The 17870-nt window shown below is 41.0% G+C and overlaps 1 protein-coding gene across 2 annotated transcripts in view; it reads left to right on the top strand.

Annotated features, from left to right (window-relative positions):
• The first annotated feature begins 480 nt into the window (after positions 1 to 480).
• The window catches only part of ism1 (isthmin 1), an 88880-nt gene continuing 71490 nt past the window's right edge, over positions 481 to 17870 (top strand). The window contains exon 1 of one of the 2 annotated variants that reach the window (XM_063055096.1): positions 481 to 1160. In XM_063055096.1, the coding sequence (XP_062911166.1) occupies positions 1032 to 1160 (129 nt within the window). In that variant the 5' untranslated portion in view covers positions 481 to 1031. The remainder of the gene's footprint in view (positions 1161 to 17870) is intronic. The other variant, XM_063055095.1, reaches the window with a different exon arrangement.

The raw sequence follows: 17870 nt of genomic DNA, 5'->3' as shown, positions 1-17870 counted from the left end.
GGTGATCACCAGGCAGAGGGAGCTTTCAGCTTGAGCAGCAGGGAGACATGCAACAGCCAGGGAATGGTGTAGAAGTACCGAATGGGGGAGTGGGAAGAGAAGCATCACCCAGTAGTCAGCAGTTAGTGAGACAGGGAGCACCCCGGGTAGGTTGGGGGTTAAGCAGCAGGGAGAGGGGCGCGCCCATGGGAGAGGAGGGAAGCACCCAGGAACAGGTGTAAACCGTTGCCGGGGAACGACGGTGAGGGTTGTGGGGGCTGGGGGGGGGGAAGAAATAGAACCGCGCTGCCTCCAAGAGGGCAAAACCGCCTCCCTAAGAGACGGCAGAGTCGGGGGAGGGGGAGTTGTGGTGGTTGGAGTGGGGAGAGGGGAGAGGGGAGAGGGGACATCGCAGGGGCAGGGAGCCAGCCCCGGGAACGTGTCAGCGGCACTGGGCAGGGAGAAACGGCTTCGGCAGAGGGAGGGCTGGAGCTGCGGGAATCCTGGGTTGAGTGGGGATGTGAGTCGCAACCGAGGAGAGCAGGAGGAGGAGTGGTGGTGGTGTGTTGGGGATTGAAAAGTCTGGCTGCAACATTTTAACCATAGTGAGTGATAAACGAGGGAGAGAATAAATGGGCATTAAATAGCCGGAGGAGGAGGCTGTGTGTGGCTTCAGGGGTTACTCTCAGACACATCGCAGTTTCAGCCCACGAGCCTGAACTTTTTTTTCGCAGAAGACGATCTTTAAAAATCCCGTCACTAATGTTTAAAGGAAAGAATGAGTTGTTTTGATGCAGGAGTTGGTTGTTAACCCAAACCGAATATTAACCTCTTCCTCGCCGCTTCATTATCATTGATATTCCCCCCCCCCCCCCGAAACGGTGCAGTTTTATTCTTTCCGACCCCCACCTTGTTCATCAAAAATTTGCGAAGTGGAGACGCGACCGAGTCCCGACCCCTCGAGCCCGGCTGAGCCCGACAGTAGCTCACCTCGGCCGGGTGCGAGCGAGAGTCGCGGACGCCTCTCGCCCAAAAGGCGGCGGGTCCGGAGAATGGCTCGTCTCACCGCCGAGCTACTGCTCCTGCTGGGGCTCCTCGTCCTCACCATCCACATCACGGTGCTCAGGAGCAACCCCCTGGGGCAACAGGGAGGTAACAGCACCGAAGACGGCGATGGGCAGGTAAGGAAGTCGGGGGCGAATTAAACTGGTAGAAAGAGAGATAAGGGAATAAAATCGGGCAGTGTAAGTGAGACTCCGAGACAAGCAATTAGAGATAGTGTCAGACTGAGGAAAAGATGAGAAGAGATATACTCAGAGAGGAAAGTGTCAGAGAGCAAGACTGAGGAAAAGACACTAGAAATAGATAAGGAGGGAGACAGAATGAGAAAGGACAAGGTGAGGGAGAATCCGAGAGCCAGACTGAGGAAAGAGATTGGAAATAGATGGAGAAAGAGAGATGAGTAAATGAATGAGGGTAGGGAGAGGGAGTCGCACTAAAAACTATTAGAGATAGGCCAGGCTGAGAAAGACATTGAAGATGGACGTGGAAAGAGACCGATAGAGAGAAAAGAATGAGTAGGCTTGAGAAAAGACAGATGAACAGAGAGTGACTGAAACGGATATTAAAAATAATAGAAAGACGGGGAAAGAAACTGCCAGAGACAAAAAAATGGTGAGAGAGGTATATGGATAATACAGAGGGGGATATGGATAATACGGAGGGGGATATATGGATAATACAGAGGGGGATATGGAGGCACTACAGAAAGAGAAATTGTTGAGAGAGAGGAAGACTGGGGGGGGTGTGGAAGGAGCAAAAAATAAGGGAATTACAGAAACAGAATTTGAAAAAGTCAGAGAAACAGAATGAGAGATTCCAATGAACCAGGAGTTAGGAAAAAGTGTAGAGTAAATCTGTCAACTTTTGAAAATGCAGTATGGTATGTCATTGGTAGTCTTTTTCCCCTAAATATTGAAATATATATACAGAATCTTTCCCAAACTATCAAGTCAACTCAAACTAAAGTGCTTCTAATCAGGATGAAAGTGTATGGAAACACAGTGGTGGGAAAATGGCTTGAGAGAGTTTGGAGAAGATGGTTGAAAAGCATCATAAGGCAAACATGATTCAATTTGGTAATTGTTGACTTGTTTTATTCAAAGTGACATTGCTCTTGCCATGCTTCAATGGAATGGTTTTGCGGGCATCTTAAACAAACTTTATTTTAAACTTCCCTCCCACTTTTTTAGTGCAGTTCTCAAACATAGGTTTCTGTGCCGTCACCGCAGTTCCAGCAGAACCAAAGGCAGTACACTCTGGGTGTTGTAATAGCCCAGAGTTTCATTCCACTGGGAACCAGCAAAATCTAAGCATTGAATTAAGTGCATGTTTGCTCCGGGATGCATCCAAACGTTCTGAAATGATGCAACCCACCGTCCAATATTAATGGCAGGGAGCATCAAAAATACAACATGGCTGTGAGTTTGAAAGGTGAGTGCTTGTGAGACTGTTTACCAGTATTGGGCTCTGGTTTCATGGTGTCAATTGAATCAATTAGTAGCTGCTTCACAAAGGTGCATGGACAACTAGTGAAACACCTCACTTAGCACAGTGGCAGGTTTCCAACCAACGTGGCACAATGATAGTTGAAACAACTACCCAGTCTCACAACAGATTTGGATAACTGAAGGCGTAATTAAAACAAAAAAAAACTGGAGCAGAACAAATATAGAATGCCTTGCAGCAATCATTAAAAACACAGGGTGCTTCAGAACAGTACCCTTTGCATTTCAGAAGTAACTAATGCATATATAAGTATTTCAGTTGAATGGTCTGGTGAATAATGGTCATGCTCTTTTAAAGATGCTCTTAAATCTAGGTTTTAATTAACATTCTGTGTGGCAGATAAAGCCAAAACCACAATAATTACAGCATAATGTGTACAGGTCGCAGAAACATTACTATAACATCCATTGGCATCAGTGTTTCTGTATATTTGAGTAGTATGTTTCATGATAGATGGTATCAATAAATTGAAAGAATCTTAGTTGCATTTACCCCAAGGAAGACAATTAGGGGTAGAAAAAGAAAACTTAGCTTTTCTACTTTCCCAAAAACTTATTGAATAATACATCTTCCGTACTATTGCATGTTCTGTTTATAATCGTAATGTGGTCAGGTTTATGTCCTAAATTTGAAACATGAGCCATTTTTGACAGGTGGGATCTCATCATTACAAGGATCTTAGTGTGGTTGGTGCTGATGTGGGGTGTAGAAGTAAAATTTTCATGTTCTCTATCCAGTGACCTCTGCACATGTGGGTACTATGGTGAAATATACAATTGTGCTGCCTTTCACGTTCAGAAAGATAATTCAAAGCATACACATGAAGAATAATCGGTGAGCTATCAGTATTTGTTGGAATTGTGCATTACTATTAGATTGGTAAGGCAAGGAAAAATATTGTGATGTTCCAGGATAAATACAGAACCTTGATTAAAAAAAAATGTTGTAGTAGGGCCTCATTGCCAAGTGTATAAATTCATATGGTGCTGTAATGTCCTTGGTAAACTTCTGCCAAATTTCTTTGCATGCTATAGGGTGAGTTGTGTTGTGTTGCACACTTTGAGGTCACCCACTGAATAACTGTGGGGAAGAAATCAAAAACACAGAATTTAAAACAAAATATTACCATACTTCCATGAAGAGCATCTAAAAGTAGACAATTCATTTGTAAGAGTGATTCAGATTTACACACTTATTTTTAAACTGCATAAGGTTTAATTGAGTAATTTGTAATACATAAGATTAAAAATCACACATAATGAGTCGGTATTACGTATTCCATATTCTTAACTTTACAAGTATGTTTAGAGTTTTATTACTGGCTTTAAATTTGCAATTTATGGCAGCCCAAAGTCTTGCTAGTGAGAGATTGAAACCAACGTATTCTTAATATTTTGTTCTTTTACTACCCTTGGTTACTAATTAATATTGGCATTGACTTTTGTAACTACACCAGTTACAAAATATCCAAATAATATTGCCAACAAAATGCACCATTAAATAATTGGTAATACAGCTTTCTCTTTGACATAGCTTCTAAATTTTTAAAAAATCTTCTGTTTGGTAATAAAATTTTCCAGTTTGACACATGACAGTATAAAGACCAGGATTTATCTCTATCCAATAATTAACACACAATTTAAGAAAAAGTAATGTGAATTACCTTAAATATTGTATTTTAACAAGATCATGCTGCACATTTGTAAAACTACATCATATTGTGTATATTTTAATGAGATCCATGACTTAGCATGGGATGAGAAAATTAAATTAAGATGACTAATGGAGTTTTACACTTTCAATAGCTGGCGATAGTGGAAGTTTGTTAGAAATTGACCTGCAATACAGCAGAGACTACACTACAAAAACCTTAATTGGCTCTGAGGACTTTGAGATAGCCTTGGGTCATGAATGTCACTACAGAAACATGACATTTATTTTAACCAAAAACGCATAACTCTTCCCCATTCTTCCCTTCATCTGTTAATTTTTATGTGGACATTGCCAAAATTTGGATTTTCCACCACCTTCCACCCTTACCCATATTTGTCTTCTATTTTCTTATCCCCACATTCTGTTTTCACTTTCTCCTATAGGGGTGCAGATAGGGGAGCAATGTGGTGTTGAGATAAAAGGTAAAATATCTTACTAAATGGCAGAATAAGTATGAGGGATTGAACTGGCTGATCATGTTGTATCTTATGTTCTTATGTTATATTCCTGTCTTAAAAGCATAAACCCTTGTTGTAGTGTGAATTTTCATACATGCTGGTGGACTCCTGGTACCTCTCCCACTTTATATCATCACTGTGTCTTTTCAGTTTGCTCAGCTCTTGGAGAATTGCACACTTCGCAGAAAAGATATTTGGTGATGATAAGTCAAGGACATTTTGCACTTTCAGTCAGTACAAATTTGTGGTAAAGGTAACTGCAGTTATATTGCACCTTGCATGATCTCAGAACAGCCAAAATAGCTTTCAAATGAAGTATTTTTGAACCCTTACAATATCATAACTTTTCCTCCATTTTCACAGTAACTATGCTTCAAAAGTTTGACTAATGAGGGTTTTATGGCACCCCAAGTTCATAAAAGGTGTGATATAAATTCAACTCTTTCTTTAAGATAAAATTGCATTTTTAGGCACTTGAGTGGAGTATTATTGGACAAAATATGACACCAAGACAAGTGAGTAGGCTTTGGGACAGATGAGCTACAGCTTGTTCAAAGAGCTGTGTTTTTTTTAAGATAATGCAGGAGCTATAATATTTCAATTGCTGCTTTGATTCTGTTCAGTCCAGAGCAGAGCCCTGGGACTTCGTGTAGCTCATTATCATGCCACGTAGTGGATTTAATCATTAAGCCATAAGGAAGCACTGTAAATGTATTTGATACTGCCTTCAGGAAAAATATGGTACCATCAAATATCATTCTGCGATTTGGTGTAATTTGCATGACATCTGTGAATTAGAACTGCATCTGATGATTTTTGTTTATTTATCACAAAAATATCAGTACAAGCAATCCTCCCTGCTCTCAACCCCCATGTTCAGAGGACAGTAATCTGTCCAGAGTACCCCATAAGAGCAAAAAAAAAAAGTGGTAAGCAGATGTGTTGAAATAGCTTGTGTTCATTTGTTGTGGAAATTCTCCTACGTCATATTCTAATTAGTGGGTCTTGTCTTTTCCTCTTTGAAAGTTTATTTTGAGAGAATGTTGAAAGCTTAAACCCACATCAGGCAACAATAATAATTAATAAAGTGGAAAATGCTGGAACTACTCAGCAGTTCAGGCAAACTTGGTACAGCGAGAACAGTGTAAAAGAAGTTCAAGTTCAAGTTTATCAGCATCTGACTGTACAGATATACAACGAAACAAAACAATGTTTCTCTTGAGCACAGTACACCCTCAAAACATAAATCACTCACAGCACTTTAACCAAAGTATTACCATAAATAAGTTAACATGTAGTGTGCAGCACAGGTAAATATTAAACAGTAAACAACTTACCGTCCTAGCGATGAGACCCCAGTCATGGCAGGTCTCCCAGCCAAAAGGAAAAAAAAACTATTACCCAGTCTGGCATTCCTAGTCCCAATGTTTCTGTACCTCCTTCCTGGCAATTTTGGGTCGAAAAGATAGTGGGATGGGTGTTGGGGATCCTCGACAATGCTTCAGGCCGTTTGTCTACTACGCGTCCGGTAAATGTCACAAATGGCAGAGGGAGACCCCAGTGATCTTCTTGGCAGTTTTTATATCCTCTATAGGTTCTTGCTGTCCGATGCCTTGCAGCTTCCATACCACACAATGATGCAGACAGACAGGACACTCACAATGGTGTTCCTGTAGAAAGTTGTTTGAATGGGGATGGAGAGCTTTGCACACCTCAGCCTCCCAGAAGGAAAACTTCAAGTCAATGACCTTTCATCAGAACTGTCCGTAGTCAGATACAAAGAAAGTTTTTCAGATGCAGGGATAGGAGAGGAGAGGAGAGGGGAGAAGATGATGGCAATTGAAGGATAAATATTAGACAATATACTTGCACTTCCCGCACAATGTTTTCTTTTACACTTTAACATCTCATCTGAGTCAAGACATCTTTGTCAGTGCAGCACTCCCTCTATATTGCACAGTATACCAATCAAGATCTTCCTCACAGGGCTCTGTAGTAGGACATTAAGCCACAACCTCTTCACCCAAAACAAGACTACCATCATCTGATACCTTGTGACTTCTCAATGCAAAGAAAATATGATTGAGAATTCAAGCAATGTAATCCATATCCTCTGTGTGGCAGTGACCATCACTTGTAGGTTTGCTAGTTTATTGGGTTAAGCTTCTAATAAATTACGATATCTAATATAGCTAGAAAGAGTAATTTTGGATATTTATTTAATAAAATAAAGACAGACACACTTTCAATTTGTGACAGTGCATGGAATCATACTCATCACCCAGCATGTGAAAGTTCTCCACAGATCTCCTGCCATAAAGGAATCTTTCAGCACTTACAGATACTGGTAATATTCTTTCTCAATTGTGGAAAGCCGTGAAGTTCTCGGACCCAGTCTAAGCGCAGTCACAAACTTAAGCTCTTGAAAGTGCAACACAATGCAACTGTGCAAACGTCAAACATCTCCACAGTTAAATATTATTCACGCATATTCATAGCTACTTAGATTTTCATTCACTGGGGCACTGAATGTGAAGAAACTTGAAGCTGAGGACAAAACCTAAGACTGAGATATGTACAGCAGAGCATGGAATGAAAACTCCTGTATGGATAGTTAAAGATTGAGGGCTATTTTCCTGAGTTTATGAGATCAAGACAAATACTGAGACAAATCTAACATCACTGAAATTAAATATGCCGTAAGTGCCAGGAAATCATTTACAGAATCACAGTCATAGAGAGATACAGGCCTCAGAAATGGCCCTTGGGTCCACCAGGTCTGTGCCAAAAATCAACCACTCATTGTTAAATTAATCCATTTTATTCTCCCCAGATTAGCCAACAATTCTCTCCATCAAATTCTATCACTTACCTACATACAAGGAGCAATTTACAACAGCCAATAAATCTGCTAACCCACTTCTTTTTGGAATGTTTGAGAAAATTGGAACACCCAGGGGAAATACCTGCAGTCACAGGGAGAGTGTGCAAGCATTGCACCAGAGGACAGGATTAAACCTGGACCACTGGCAATGTGAGGCAGTGATGGCATCTTCACTGTAATCTGCCATCTTCAACTCACAAATGCGCTTGTAGAACCTTAAGGTACAGCATAGAAGGAATCAAATCAGCCCATTGAGTCTATGCTATAAATATTCTTCCATTTCTTTATTATTTGAAACAGAAATTAAAAGTTTATTTTCTTTAAAAACAGCAACAATAAGAATCTTTCTCTCTCCGAGCCGGCACATCGACTACTCCAATCATCTTTTTAAAAAGTTTAATCACGATTTTTTTTAATGAAAGATACCTTAGATTTGGGTAGATAGTTGTTCTTATCTTCTCACTGTGGAGCATTGCTGAGCAAAATGAAGAATGGAGAAGTCTGGTCCTGTGCATCTCAATCCTTACCTTACCCTACATCCCATCTCCTTCATGTAGCCCAACTTAAGAACCTGACTGATTTTCCTCCCCTGCATTTCACTGCCCAGTGAAGATCAATATGCCTATGGTAGAGAATAGATTGAATTGCATGCACTATTGATACTCAAGTACAGAAATTTGCTTTTGGTTGTAGCATTAAACTAATTACAAAGCCAGCAATCCATTTTCACTTTACTTCAGAGACTTTATCCTATTGGCAACAGGGGAATGTTGATTTTCTAGTGGTCATCTAATGTTCATGAACAACGATGAATTTCTATTTCCTTGTGCTTAGGAGAAAGCAATGGCCAAAACCTTAGTTAATACCTCTTGTTATATCTTCAATTACCTCTCACCATGTTATCTTCTCAATCACTTGTGCAATATTCTCATTAGCCAACCTTTCGCACAGTAGCTATTATATTATGCCCAGGATAATGGACTCACAGGACCCCATCCCTAGGAGCTGAATGCTTTGGTTTTTTTTGAAAAGTAAAGCAAGATCATTTCCCCTCATTTCTTAGCAGTAAGCAGTCAAGAGAGCAAAGCTCTTTCAAGCAAAGGAGGTTCAAAATCATGAATGGCTTTGGTACAGTTAAAAAAAAAGCTGTTTCTGGTGATAGAGGAATCAATAACTCAAGGAGACAAATTACTAAATGGGCCCAAGGTTACATGAAGAAACAATAAAATGTTGGTGATCAGGAATGTTTTTCCTGAAAGTTTGATCAAGACTGGTTCCGAAGCAACATTCAACAAAAGAATTGGATAATGTTCTGTTTATTTTGTGATCAGGCATCACTGACAAGGCCTGTGCTTTTTTATCCTCAATCCTAATTGAGAAGATGGTGGTGAGCCTCTTTTGTGAACTACTACAGCGGTCTGTGGATGGGGAAGTTTTCCAAGATTGAGACCCAGTGGTGATGAAGGACAGGTGATATGTTTTCAAGTCAGGAAGGTGTACAATTTGGAGAGGAAACTACAGGCAGTGGAATTCCCATTGCCTCTGCTGCCATTGACATTCCTGATGGTTTTGCAAGATGCAGGTGGTGCAACCAAGGAGTGTTATTTGTAGATGGTGTACACTCTGTGCTGTTAGAAGAGAGAATGAATGTTTAGCGTATGCCACTCGTGCAGACTGCTTTCTACTGGATGGAGTAGAGCTGTTTCAAGTTGCAACTGCTCTCGCCCTCTACTTCCTCAGAAGTCTACAGAGGTTCGGCATGTCATCGAAAACCTTGGTAAACTTCTATAGAGGTGTGGTGGAAAGTGTGCTGACTTGCTGCATTACAGCCTGAGATGGGAACACCAATGCCTTTAAGTGGAAAATCCTACAAAAGGTAGTGGACTGAGCCCAGTACATCGTGGGTAAACCCCTCCCAACCACTGAGCTCATCTACATGAAACATTGCAGTAGGAAAGCAGCATCTATTGTCAAATATCCTCACCACCCAGGCCATGCTCTTTTCTCGCTGTTGCCATCCGGTAGAAGGTAAACGTGCTCCAGGACTCGCACTACCAGGTTCAACAACAGATGACCCTCAGCCATCAGGCTGTTGAACAAAAAGGGATAACTACACTCATTTAAGGACTCTGTTATCTTGTTATTTCATGCTCATTATTTATTGCTATTTATTTATATCTGCATTTGCACAGTTAGCTTACAGTTAATAGTTCCTGATGTTTACAGTTACTGTTCTATAGATTTGCTAAGTGCACCCGCAGAATAAGAATCTCAGGGTTGTAGGTAGTGACATGTATGTACTCTGATAATAAATTTTACTTTGAACTTGGGAATATTCTACTAAACTCCAGATTTCGTCCTTGTAGATAGTAGAAAGGCTGTAGTAGTAATGGGTACCCAGACTGCTTAATGGAAGAATTTGGAATATCTTGTGGAAAGAGCAGGGGAGGCCGGGCAGAAATGCAGGAATATTGGATGATTTATTTCTGCATTTGTTGTATCATTCTAGATCCTGCACTTTTTTCAGAAGTTGTTCTGGCACAGACAATTAATTTTAAAAAGAGAAAATAAATAAACATTCAAAACTAGTTGCAATGGATGTTTAAGGAGTGGATAAAGCAGTGGATTATTTTTGAACAGTTTCAGCATTGATTTTGTCAACTCAGCGGACAAACTGGCCTTTCTCAATACTGCAATTATAGTTGTAACACTTCCGTTAAGAAAATAATAAAAGCTTGAATCCAGTTCGACTTGTTCCCTAATGTGAAATATTGGCATTAAACCCCAACACCATCTCTAACCTATTCCTGCCCATGAAATTGCAATCAGAGATCATTCATTCCCTCCACCATCATGCTCAAAGCTGGAATTGACATAATAATTATTTTACTTAGTACTTTATTTCAGACCCTAGACTATGTACAATAATGTTGTGTTATTTCTTTTGAGATATTCTTCCAGGCCTCCCTGTATGCAGTGAGTTGTACACATTTTTTTAGCTAAGGATGTGCCTTTGTACGGCCTCCAGATGTATGTCCCAACGTGGTTCACAGTGAGTGAAGTACAAGTCACTGTAGTAATGTGGGAAACACAACAGTCAGTTTGAACACTCCCACAACAGCAATGTGATAATGATCATTTAATCTGTTTAGTGATGTCAATTGAAGGAAATGTTGGCCAAGCCACTTGGATAATTCCCCTGTTCTCATATCATTGCAAGTTACTGTCACAGAGATTACACCATTGTGAGTTGCTTGACCTGAAATAAACAGATGTAATAATGTAATCCGAGAATGTGTTGTAGGTGCATGGGCCTTGAATGAGAATGAGGTTGGATGTGTTTTTTTTATGTCTCCTGTGTTAAAATGTTTTACTTTAGTTCAGTAATCCATACCATTCCCAATTCAACAATGGCATAATTACAACAGTCTCATCCCCACCGATTTGCCCCTCTCTGCAACCTCCTCTTAAATGATAACCTCCCAATATCTTGAGTCCGGATGAAGAGTCTCAGCCCGAAACAATGACTGTACTCTTTTCCATAGATACTGCCTCCAGCATTTTGTGTATGTTGCTTGGATTTCCAGCATCTGCAGATTTTCTTTTGTTTGTGATTGGACTCCCAATATCTTTGTGGTGTTCCAATTCAGTCCTGTTGTAATTCCCTGATTTTAATTACTCCATCATTGGCGGTTGGTTCTTCAATTGCATTTGCCCTAAGCTCTGGAGTTGGTCGCTGTTCCTTCCCACCCTCTTCACCTGATCCTCTTTTTGAAAACCTCCGCAAAACTCTATTTTGTTTGTCTGTCTCAGTATTTCCTTGCATAGTTTGGTGTCAAACTGTTTATGAAAATGTTCCTGTAAAATGCCTTTGGGTGGCTCCCTGTGCTGAGGACAAGTTATTATTGTTGAGAAGCTCAAGCATGGCCAATGCTTGTGAATTATAGCAGAGGTAAGGGTGATTATTTTTTAAAATCAAACTTCAGTTTTTCTAATTTCGTGAGGTCTATCTTAGGTGCAGGAACTTATTACATGATGAATTATTATTCCAATTAATTAAGTGTATTTAAAAGACAGTTAATTTTAAAACTGTGCTAAAGTGATATTGTCTGCAGTTACGTACAGAAAAATAACACATTTTTACAGGAGAATGATTGCAACAATTTTACCTGTTGCTGAGAACTTCATGAGTTTAAGGAATAGTAGAATGGGCAAATAATAATTATCACACAAGAACTTAATCACATCGGGAATAAGCTATATAGCTCCTTTAGCCTCTTTTGCTTTTCAATATGATTATGCTTTCTTGATTCACTGGTAAAAATACTCTTATAATGTTACTTGTTAAGGAACTCCAGGATTGGTGGCAATGATTGTCCAAGCGACATAGATGACAATAAGATTTTTCTCCCAAATGAGCTCAAAGCCTTCTAAGCTCACTTTGACCATCAAAACATGGAGGAACCTTCACAAACTCCTACAGTCCCCCACATCCCTGTGATTTCAGTCTCTGAGGCTGACATGAGAGCATCCTTCAGTGGGGTGAATCCACAGAGAGGATCTGGCCCACATGAGTTAGCTGTCTGAGTACTAGAGAACTGTGCTGATCAACTGGTGGGAGTGTTCACTGATATCTTAAACCTCTCACTTCAGTAATCTGAGGTACCCTAATGCTTGGTTGAGTGAGCTCAGCCTTTTCTCCTTGGAGTGACAGAGGATGAGAGGTGACCTGATAGAGGTGTATAAGATGATGAGAGGCATTGATCATATGAATAGTCAGAGGCTTTTTCCCAGGGCTGAAATGACTAACATGAGAGGGCACAGTTTTAAGGTGCTTGGAAGAAGGTACAGAGGAGATGTCAGGGGTAAGCTTTTACACAGAGAGTGGGGAGTGCGTGGAATGGGCTGTCAACAACGGTGGTGAAGGCGGATACGATAGGGTCTTTTAAGAGATTCCTAGACAGGTACATGGAGCTTAGAAAAATAGAGGGCTATGGGTAACCCGAGTAATTTCTAAAGTAAGTACATGTTCAGCACAGCATTGTGGGCTGAAGGGCCTGTAATGTGCTGTAGGTTTTCTATGTTTCTATGCTTCAAGCAGGCTTCAATTATACCAGTGCCCTAGAAGAATGTGGCAACCTGCCTCGATGACTATCATCCAGCAACATCAACATCCACAGTGATGAAGTGCTTTGAGAGGTTGGTGATGTAACATATCAACTCCTGCCTAAGAAGTGACTTGGATCTCCTCCAGTTTTCCTAACAGTCCACAGCAGATGTAATTTAATTGGCTCTTTACTCATCCTTGGGATATATGGACAACAAAGATGCAGACATCAGGATGCTCCTTATCAGAATCAGAATCAGATTTATTATCGCCGGCATGTGTCATGAAATTTGTTAACTTAGCAGCAGCAGTTCAATGCAATACATAATATAGAAGAAGAGAACAAAAAAACAATAATAATAATAAATAAGTAAATAAATTACAGTATACCTATACTGAATAGATTAGAAATCGTGCAAAAAGACGGAAATAATATGTATTTAAAAAGAGAGGTAGTGTTCACAGGTTCAATGTCCATTTAGGAATTGGATGGCAGAGGGGAAGAAGCTGTTCCTGAATCACTGAGTGTGTGCCTTCAGGCTTCTGTTTCTCCTACCTGACAACATCACTCATCAGCCAAATCAAAGGTGCTGACGAGTCAGCCTTAGGAAGGAGACTGTAAATCTGGTTGAGTGACCAGACAACAACAAGTTCTTCAAGAATGAGTAAAGAGCCAATGAAATAGCATTTGTTGTGGTTCTGTTGTGCCAGTAGACAAACTGGAGCAGATCCAAGTCACTTCTCAGGCAGGAGTTGAAATGTTACTCCACCAAGCTCACCAAGCTCTCAAAGCACCAAGACCAAGGAGCAGATTATTGACTTCAGGAAGAGGAAACCAGAGGTCCATGAACCAGTCCTCATTGGGACATCAGAAGTAGAGAGGGTCAGCAACTTTAAATTCCTCAGTTTTATCATTTCAGTGGTTCTGTGCTGGGTCTAGCATGTAAGTGCAATAATGAGGCAAACATGACAGCGCCTCTGCTTCCTTAGAAGTTTGCAAAGATTCGACATGACATTTAAAACTTTGACTAACTTCTGTAGATGTGTGAAGGAGAGGTTATTTACTGGTTGCTTCTCAAACTTTGACTAACTTCTATAGATATGTGGTGGAGAGTGTATTGACTGACTGCATCACAGCCTGGTATGGAAACGCCAATGCCTTTGAATGGAAACTCCTGCAAGAAGTAGCAGAAACTGCCCAGTCCATCACGGGTAAAGGCTTCCCCAACATTGAGCACATCTACGCGGAGGTCGTTGTAGGATAGCAGCATCTGTCATCAATGGCCCCCACCACCCAGGCCGAGTTCTCTTCTCACTGCTGCTTTTAGGATGAAAGTACAGGAGCCTTAGGACTCTCACCACAAAGTTCAAGAGCAATTATTCTACTGAGCCATCAGGTTCTTGGACCAGAAGGGATAACTTCACTTGCCCCGTAACTGAACTGTTCCCACAAGCTATGGGATCACTCACAAGGACTCTTCGTCTCTTGTTCTTGATATCCATTGCTTGCTTATTTGCTTATATGTTTATTTGTTTGTTTTGTGTATTTGCATAGTTTGTTGTCCTTTACACATTGGTTGTTTATCCATCCTGTTGGATGCAGTCTTTCGTTGATTCTATTATGTTTCTTGGATTTACTGTGTATGCCCGCAAGAAAATTATTATCAGGATTGTATATGGTGACATATATGTACTTTGTTAATAAATTTACTTTGTAAGGTTATTTCCAAATAATGCTGTTGTGGTACTTGGAGAGGAACCTACAGCTGGGGGGTGTTCCCATGTGCCCTCCTTGGTAAACAATCAAAAATTTGTCAATCTCACCTATGAAAGTGTTCGATGATCCTGGGGTCCAAACAGAGATTCTTGACCCAGTAGAAGATGAAATTCCTCCTTATCTCTTTCTAAATGGGTGACCTCATATTCTGAATTAATCCCTCTGGCTCCAGATTTGGCCTGAGATGGAAATATGCTCTCTTCATCTACCCAGTTAAGGCCCATCAGAATTTTACATTTTGAACAAGATCACCTCTCATTCTTATAAACTCCTCTGAGCGTAAGCCCGGACTGGTTGACCTCTTCTCAAACCCTTCATTGTTACAGTTATACAGCGCCTTTCACAAGACCATAAGATATATAGGAGCAGAAGTAGGCCATTCGGCCCATCGAGTCTGCTATACCATTCAATCATGGGCTGATCCAATTCTTCCAGTCATCCCCACTCCCCTGCCCTCTCCCCATACCCTTTGATGCCCTGGCTAATCAGGAACCTATCTACCTCTGCCTTAAATATACCCAATGACTTGCCCCCACAGCCAATCGTGGCAACAAATTCCACAGATTTACCACCCTCTGACTAAAGTAAGTTCTCTGCATCTCAGTTCTACATGGATGTCCTTCAATCCTGAAGTTACGCCCTCTTGTCCTAGAATCCCCTACCATGGGAATGGTACAGCCTTGGGTTGTACAAAAGCATTTTGTAGAACTCCATGTGCTTATCTTCTTTACCTCCAACCCCTACCCCTACACCTCTTACCTCACCACTATTCAGAATCCTGAACAGTCCTTCCAAGGGAGGTGGTGCTTCACCAGTAAATCTGTCGCTGTCATTTATTGCACTTGGTGCTGCTAGTGTGGCCTCCTCTACATCAGTGAGGCCTGACATGGATTAGGGGTTGTGTACCTTTGTTCTATCTGCTGCAGAAGCCGGGATCTCCCGCTGGCTGCCCGCTTCAATTCCTCTTTCTAATCCCACACCAATATGTCTATCCATGGCCTCCTCTACTGACACAATGAGGCCAGCCACAGGTTGGAAGAGCAACACCTCATATCCCATCTTGGTAGTCTCCAGCAAGAACAGCATCAACATTCATTTCTCTGGTAACTACTGTTTTCATTCCTCCCCCACTTTAATTTTTCTTGTTCCTATGACCCCTTCAACCCTTCTCTTCCCCTCCCTCAAAACCAACCCACCGCCTTCTTCTGGTTAACCACCTCCTTCCTTTTATTCCATGGTGTAATGTCCTCTCCTATTAGATTCCTCCTTCATCCTTTTGCCTTTTCCACCATTCATTTCCCAGTTTCTCACATTGTTCCTTTTCATTATCCTCCCTCCTCAAATTGGTTCATCTTTTACCTATTACAGTATGCTTCTTCCCCTCCCCTTACCTTTTTATTCTGGCTTTGCACTCTTCCTCTCCAGTCTTGATGAAGGGTCCTAGCCCAAAATGTTGACATTATTTACCTCCATAGATGCTGCCTGACCTGCTTAGTTCCTCCAGTATTTTGTGTGTGTTCTATTCGTCTACATGTGTTAACAAGTTCTATAAATGACTTGTCATTTACAGTAGCTCTGTTCCCCTTCGCCCGCAGAATGAAGCATTGCAACCTATTAATTTCTCCTTTCAATGCACAGTTGTTAATTCCTCTGCCTTCCTTTTCTGATCTTTAAGAAGGCATGCTGTAGGCCTGGTGGCTTATGTAGCGATTCTCAGATTAGATCTGGTTTGTGACACAGTCAAAGGGAGGTACGTGTTTCATGGGGTTACAGAATGATGTCCTGAGGAGTGGGACAGATCACATAGCAACCTCTAGAAATATGGCAGAGTCACGCGCGCACCGCACACACACACACACAAACACACAAACACACACACACACACACACACACACACACACACACACACGGCTGGCAGATTTGAGATGAGAATTCAGTGGTACTTGCAACCATAGTAGCAGAAAGTTTATTAACTCTCAAGTTACGGGAGTGCAACTTCATTTGAAGTCTGTAAATACGTTCTCCCTTTTCCAGTCTCCAGCATTAGGTGACGTGAAATTACCTTTCCGCTTACTGCCCTGAAATACACTTAATACAAATGTCTACAAGCTAGTTCATTTGCAAGCATCTCCTCCACAGTGAACATTACTGATAAAAGAGTGTTCTGACTTTGAAAGGTATGCACGGCAGAAACAGTAAAATGAAAATAAGTAAGAGAAAGTTAGCATGAAGCATAAATGCCAGCGTGAATGAAGTGGGGCAAATAACCCATTTCTGTGCTGTAGAAATCACTATAGCTTCTGCCAATTAGAAGTGTGTTTAATTACCATTATGGCTTCAATTCAATCAATAGTTGAAATATACAGTATAACGTAATGTTCCTTGGTACAATCAATTTGGAGTGTGCTCAGAATGTAGCTATACTGAAATGCAGCCTATGGATGTTTGCCACAAATGTTAGAACATTTGTCAGCTCATTAAACAAATCATAGCTTTGAGTTCCAGAGGCTGGGTCCTTAGAATCTGCCTTGCTCAATCATGTCACTTTTGTCTGTTCTTGGGCCAGCCTGTTCCTAATGCAGTTCCACATGAAAGTGAGTCACTTCATGAAGAGAGAGAGCGGACGCCATCTCCCTGACCTATTGCGTTAATATTTTGTGATGGATGTTTGGAGGAAAATAAGCAGAGTTGAAATCTCTCTGTCCTTCCTGAACATGGGCCAGTCTGCAAGGAGCCACAAAAAATAAAAATAATTAAAATATTAAATAAAGCGATGTATTTTACATTGAACCAAACTGAGGTGCTGTTGGTATATCTGCCTCTATGTGACAGAGGTTGACATTGCTGGCTACAGACAGTGAGGTGTACATACTTAGCAGTGACTGCCTCACTTAGTTGCTAATTATACCTATCCTACTTTCAGGGGCGGGGGGCGGGGTGCGGGCGTAGAACAGTGTGGACTCTGGAAATGACTTCTGCTTAACAAATGAATCATGCAATGCACAAAGGTTATGAACTCGGCATACAGGTTGAACTGGGAAAGTGATATGGACACAATAAGAATAATCATGTGCATTACTAATTTAAACGAAAACATGCAAACTGCTGTTTCAAAGGGTGTAAAATTGATCATCTTGCTTTTCTGCCCAAACAAGGCTGTGCTCCTCAGGGGTGAGTTCGAAAAGAATGTTAAACTCAAGAGATTGGAATTGGAATAGGCCATTCGGCCCTTTGCGCATTCTCTGATGTGATTGTGGCTGCCCTTTTACTGCAGCACCACTTTCTCATTAGTTGTCATGATATCCAAAAATCCAACAACCTATGTCTTAAATATATTTGTCCTGAATTGAGAAACAAAATTCAGTGATAAACACACAAATAATT

This window comes from Mobula hypostoma, chromosome 8 (assembly GCF_963921235.1).
Source record: "Mobula hypostoma chromosome 8, sMobHyp1.1, whole genome shotgun sequence".
NCBI classification, from domain to species: domain Eukaryota; kingdom Metazoa; phylum Chordata; class Chondrichthyes; order Myliobatiformes; family Myliobatidae; genus Mobula; species Mobula hypostoma.
The sequence above is the reverse complement of the archived record's forward strand: the minus strand, read 5'-3'. Positions and strand labels throughout refer to the sequence as shown.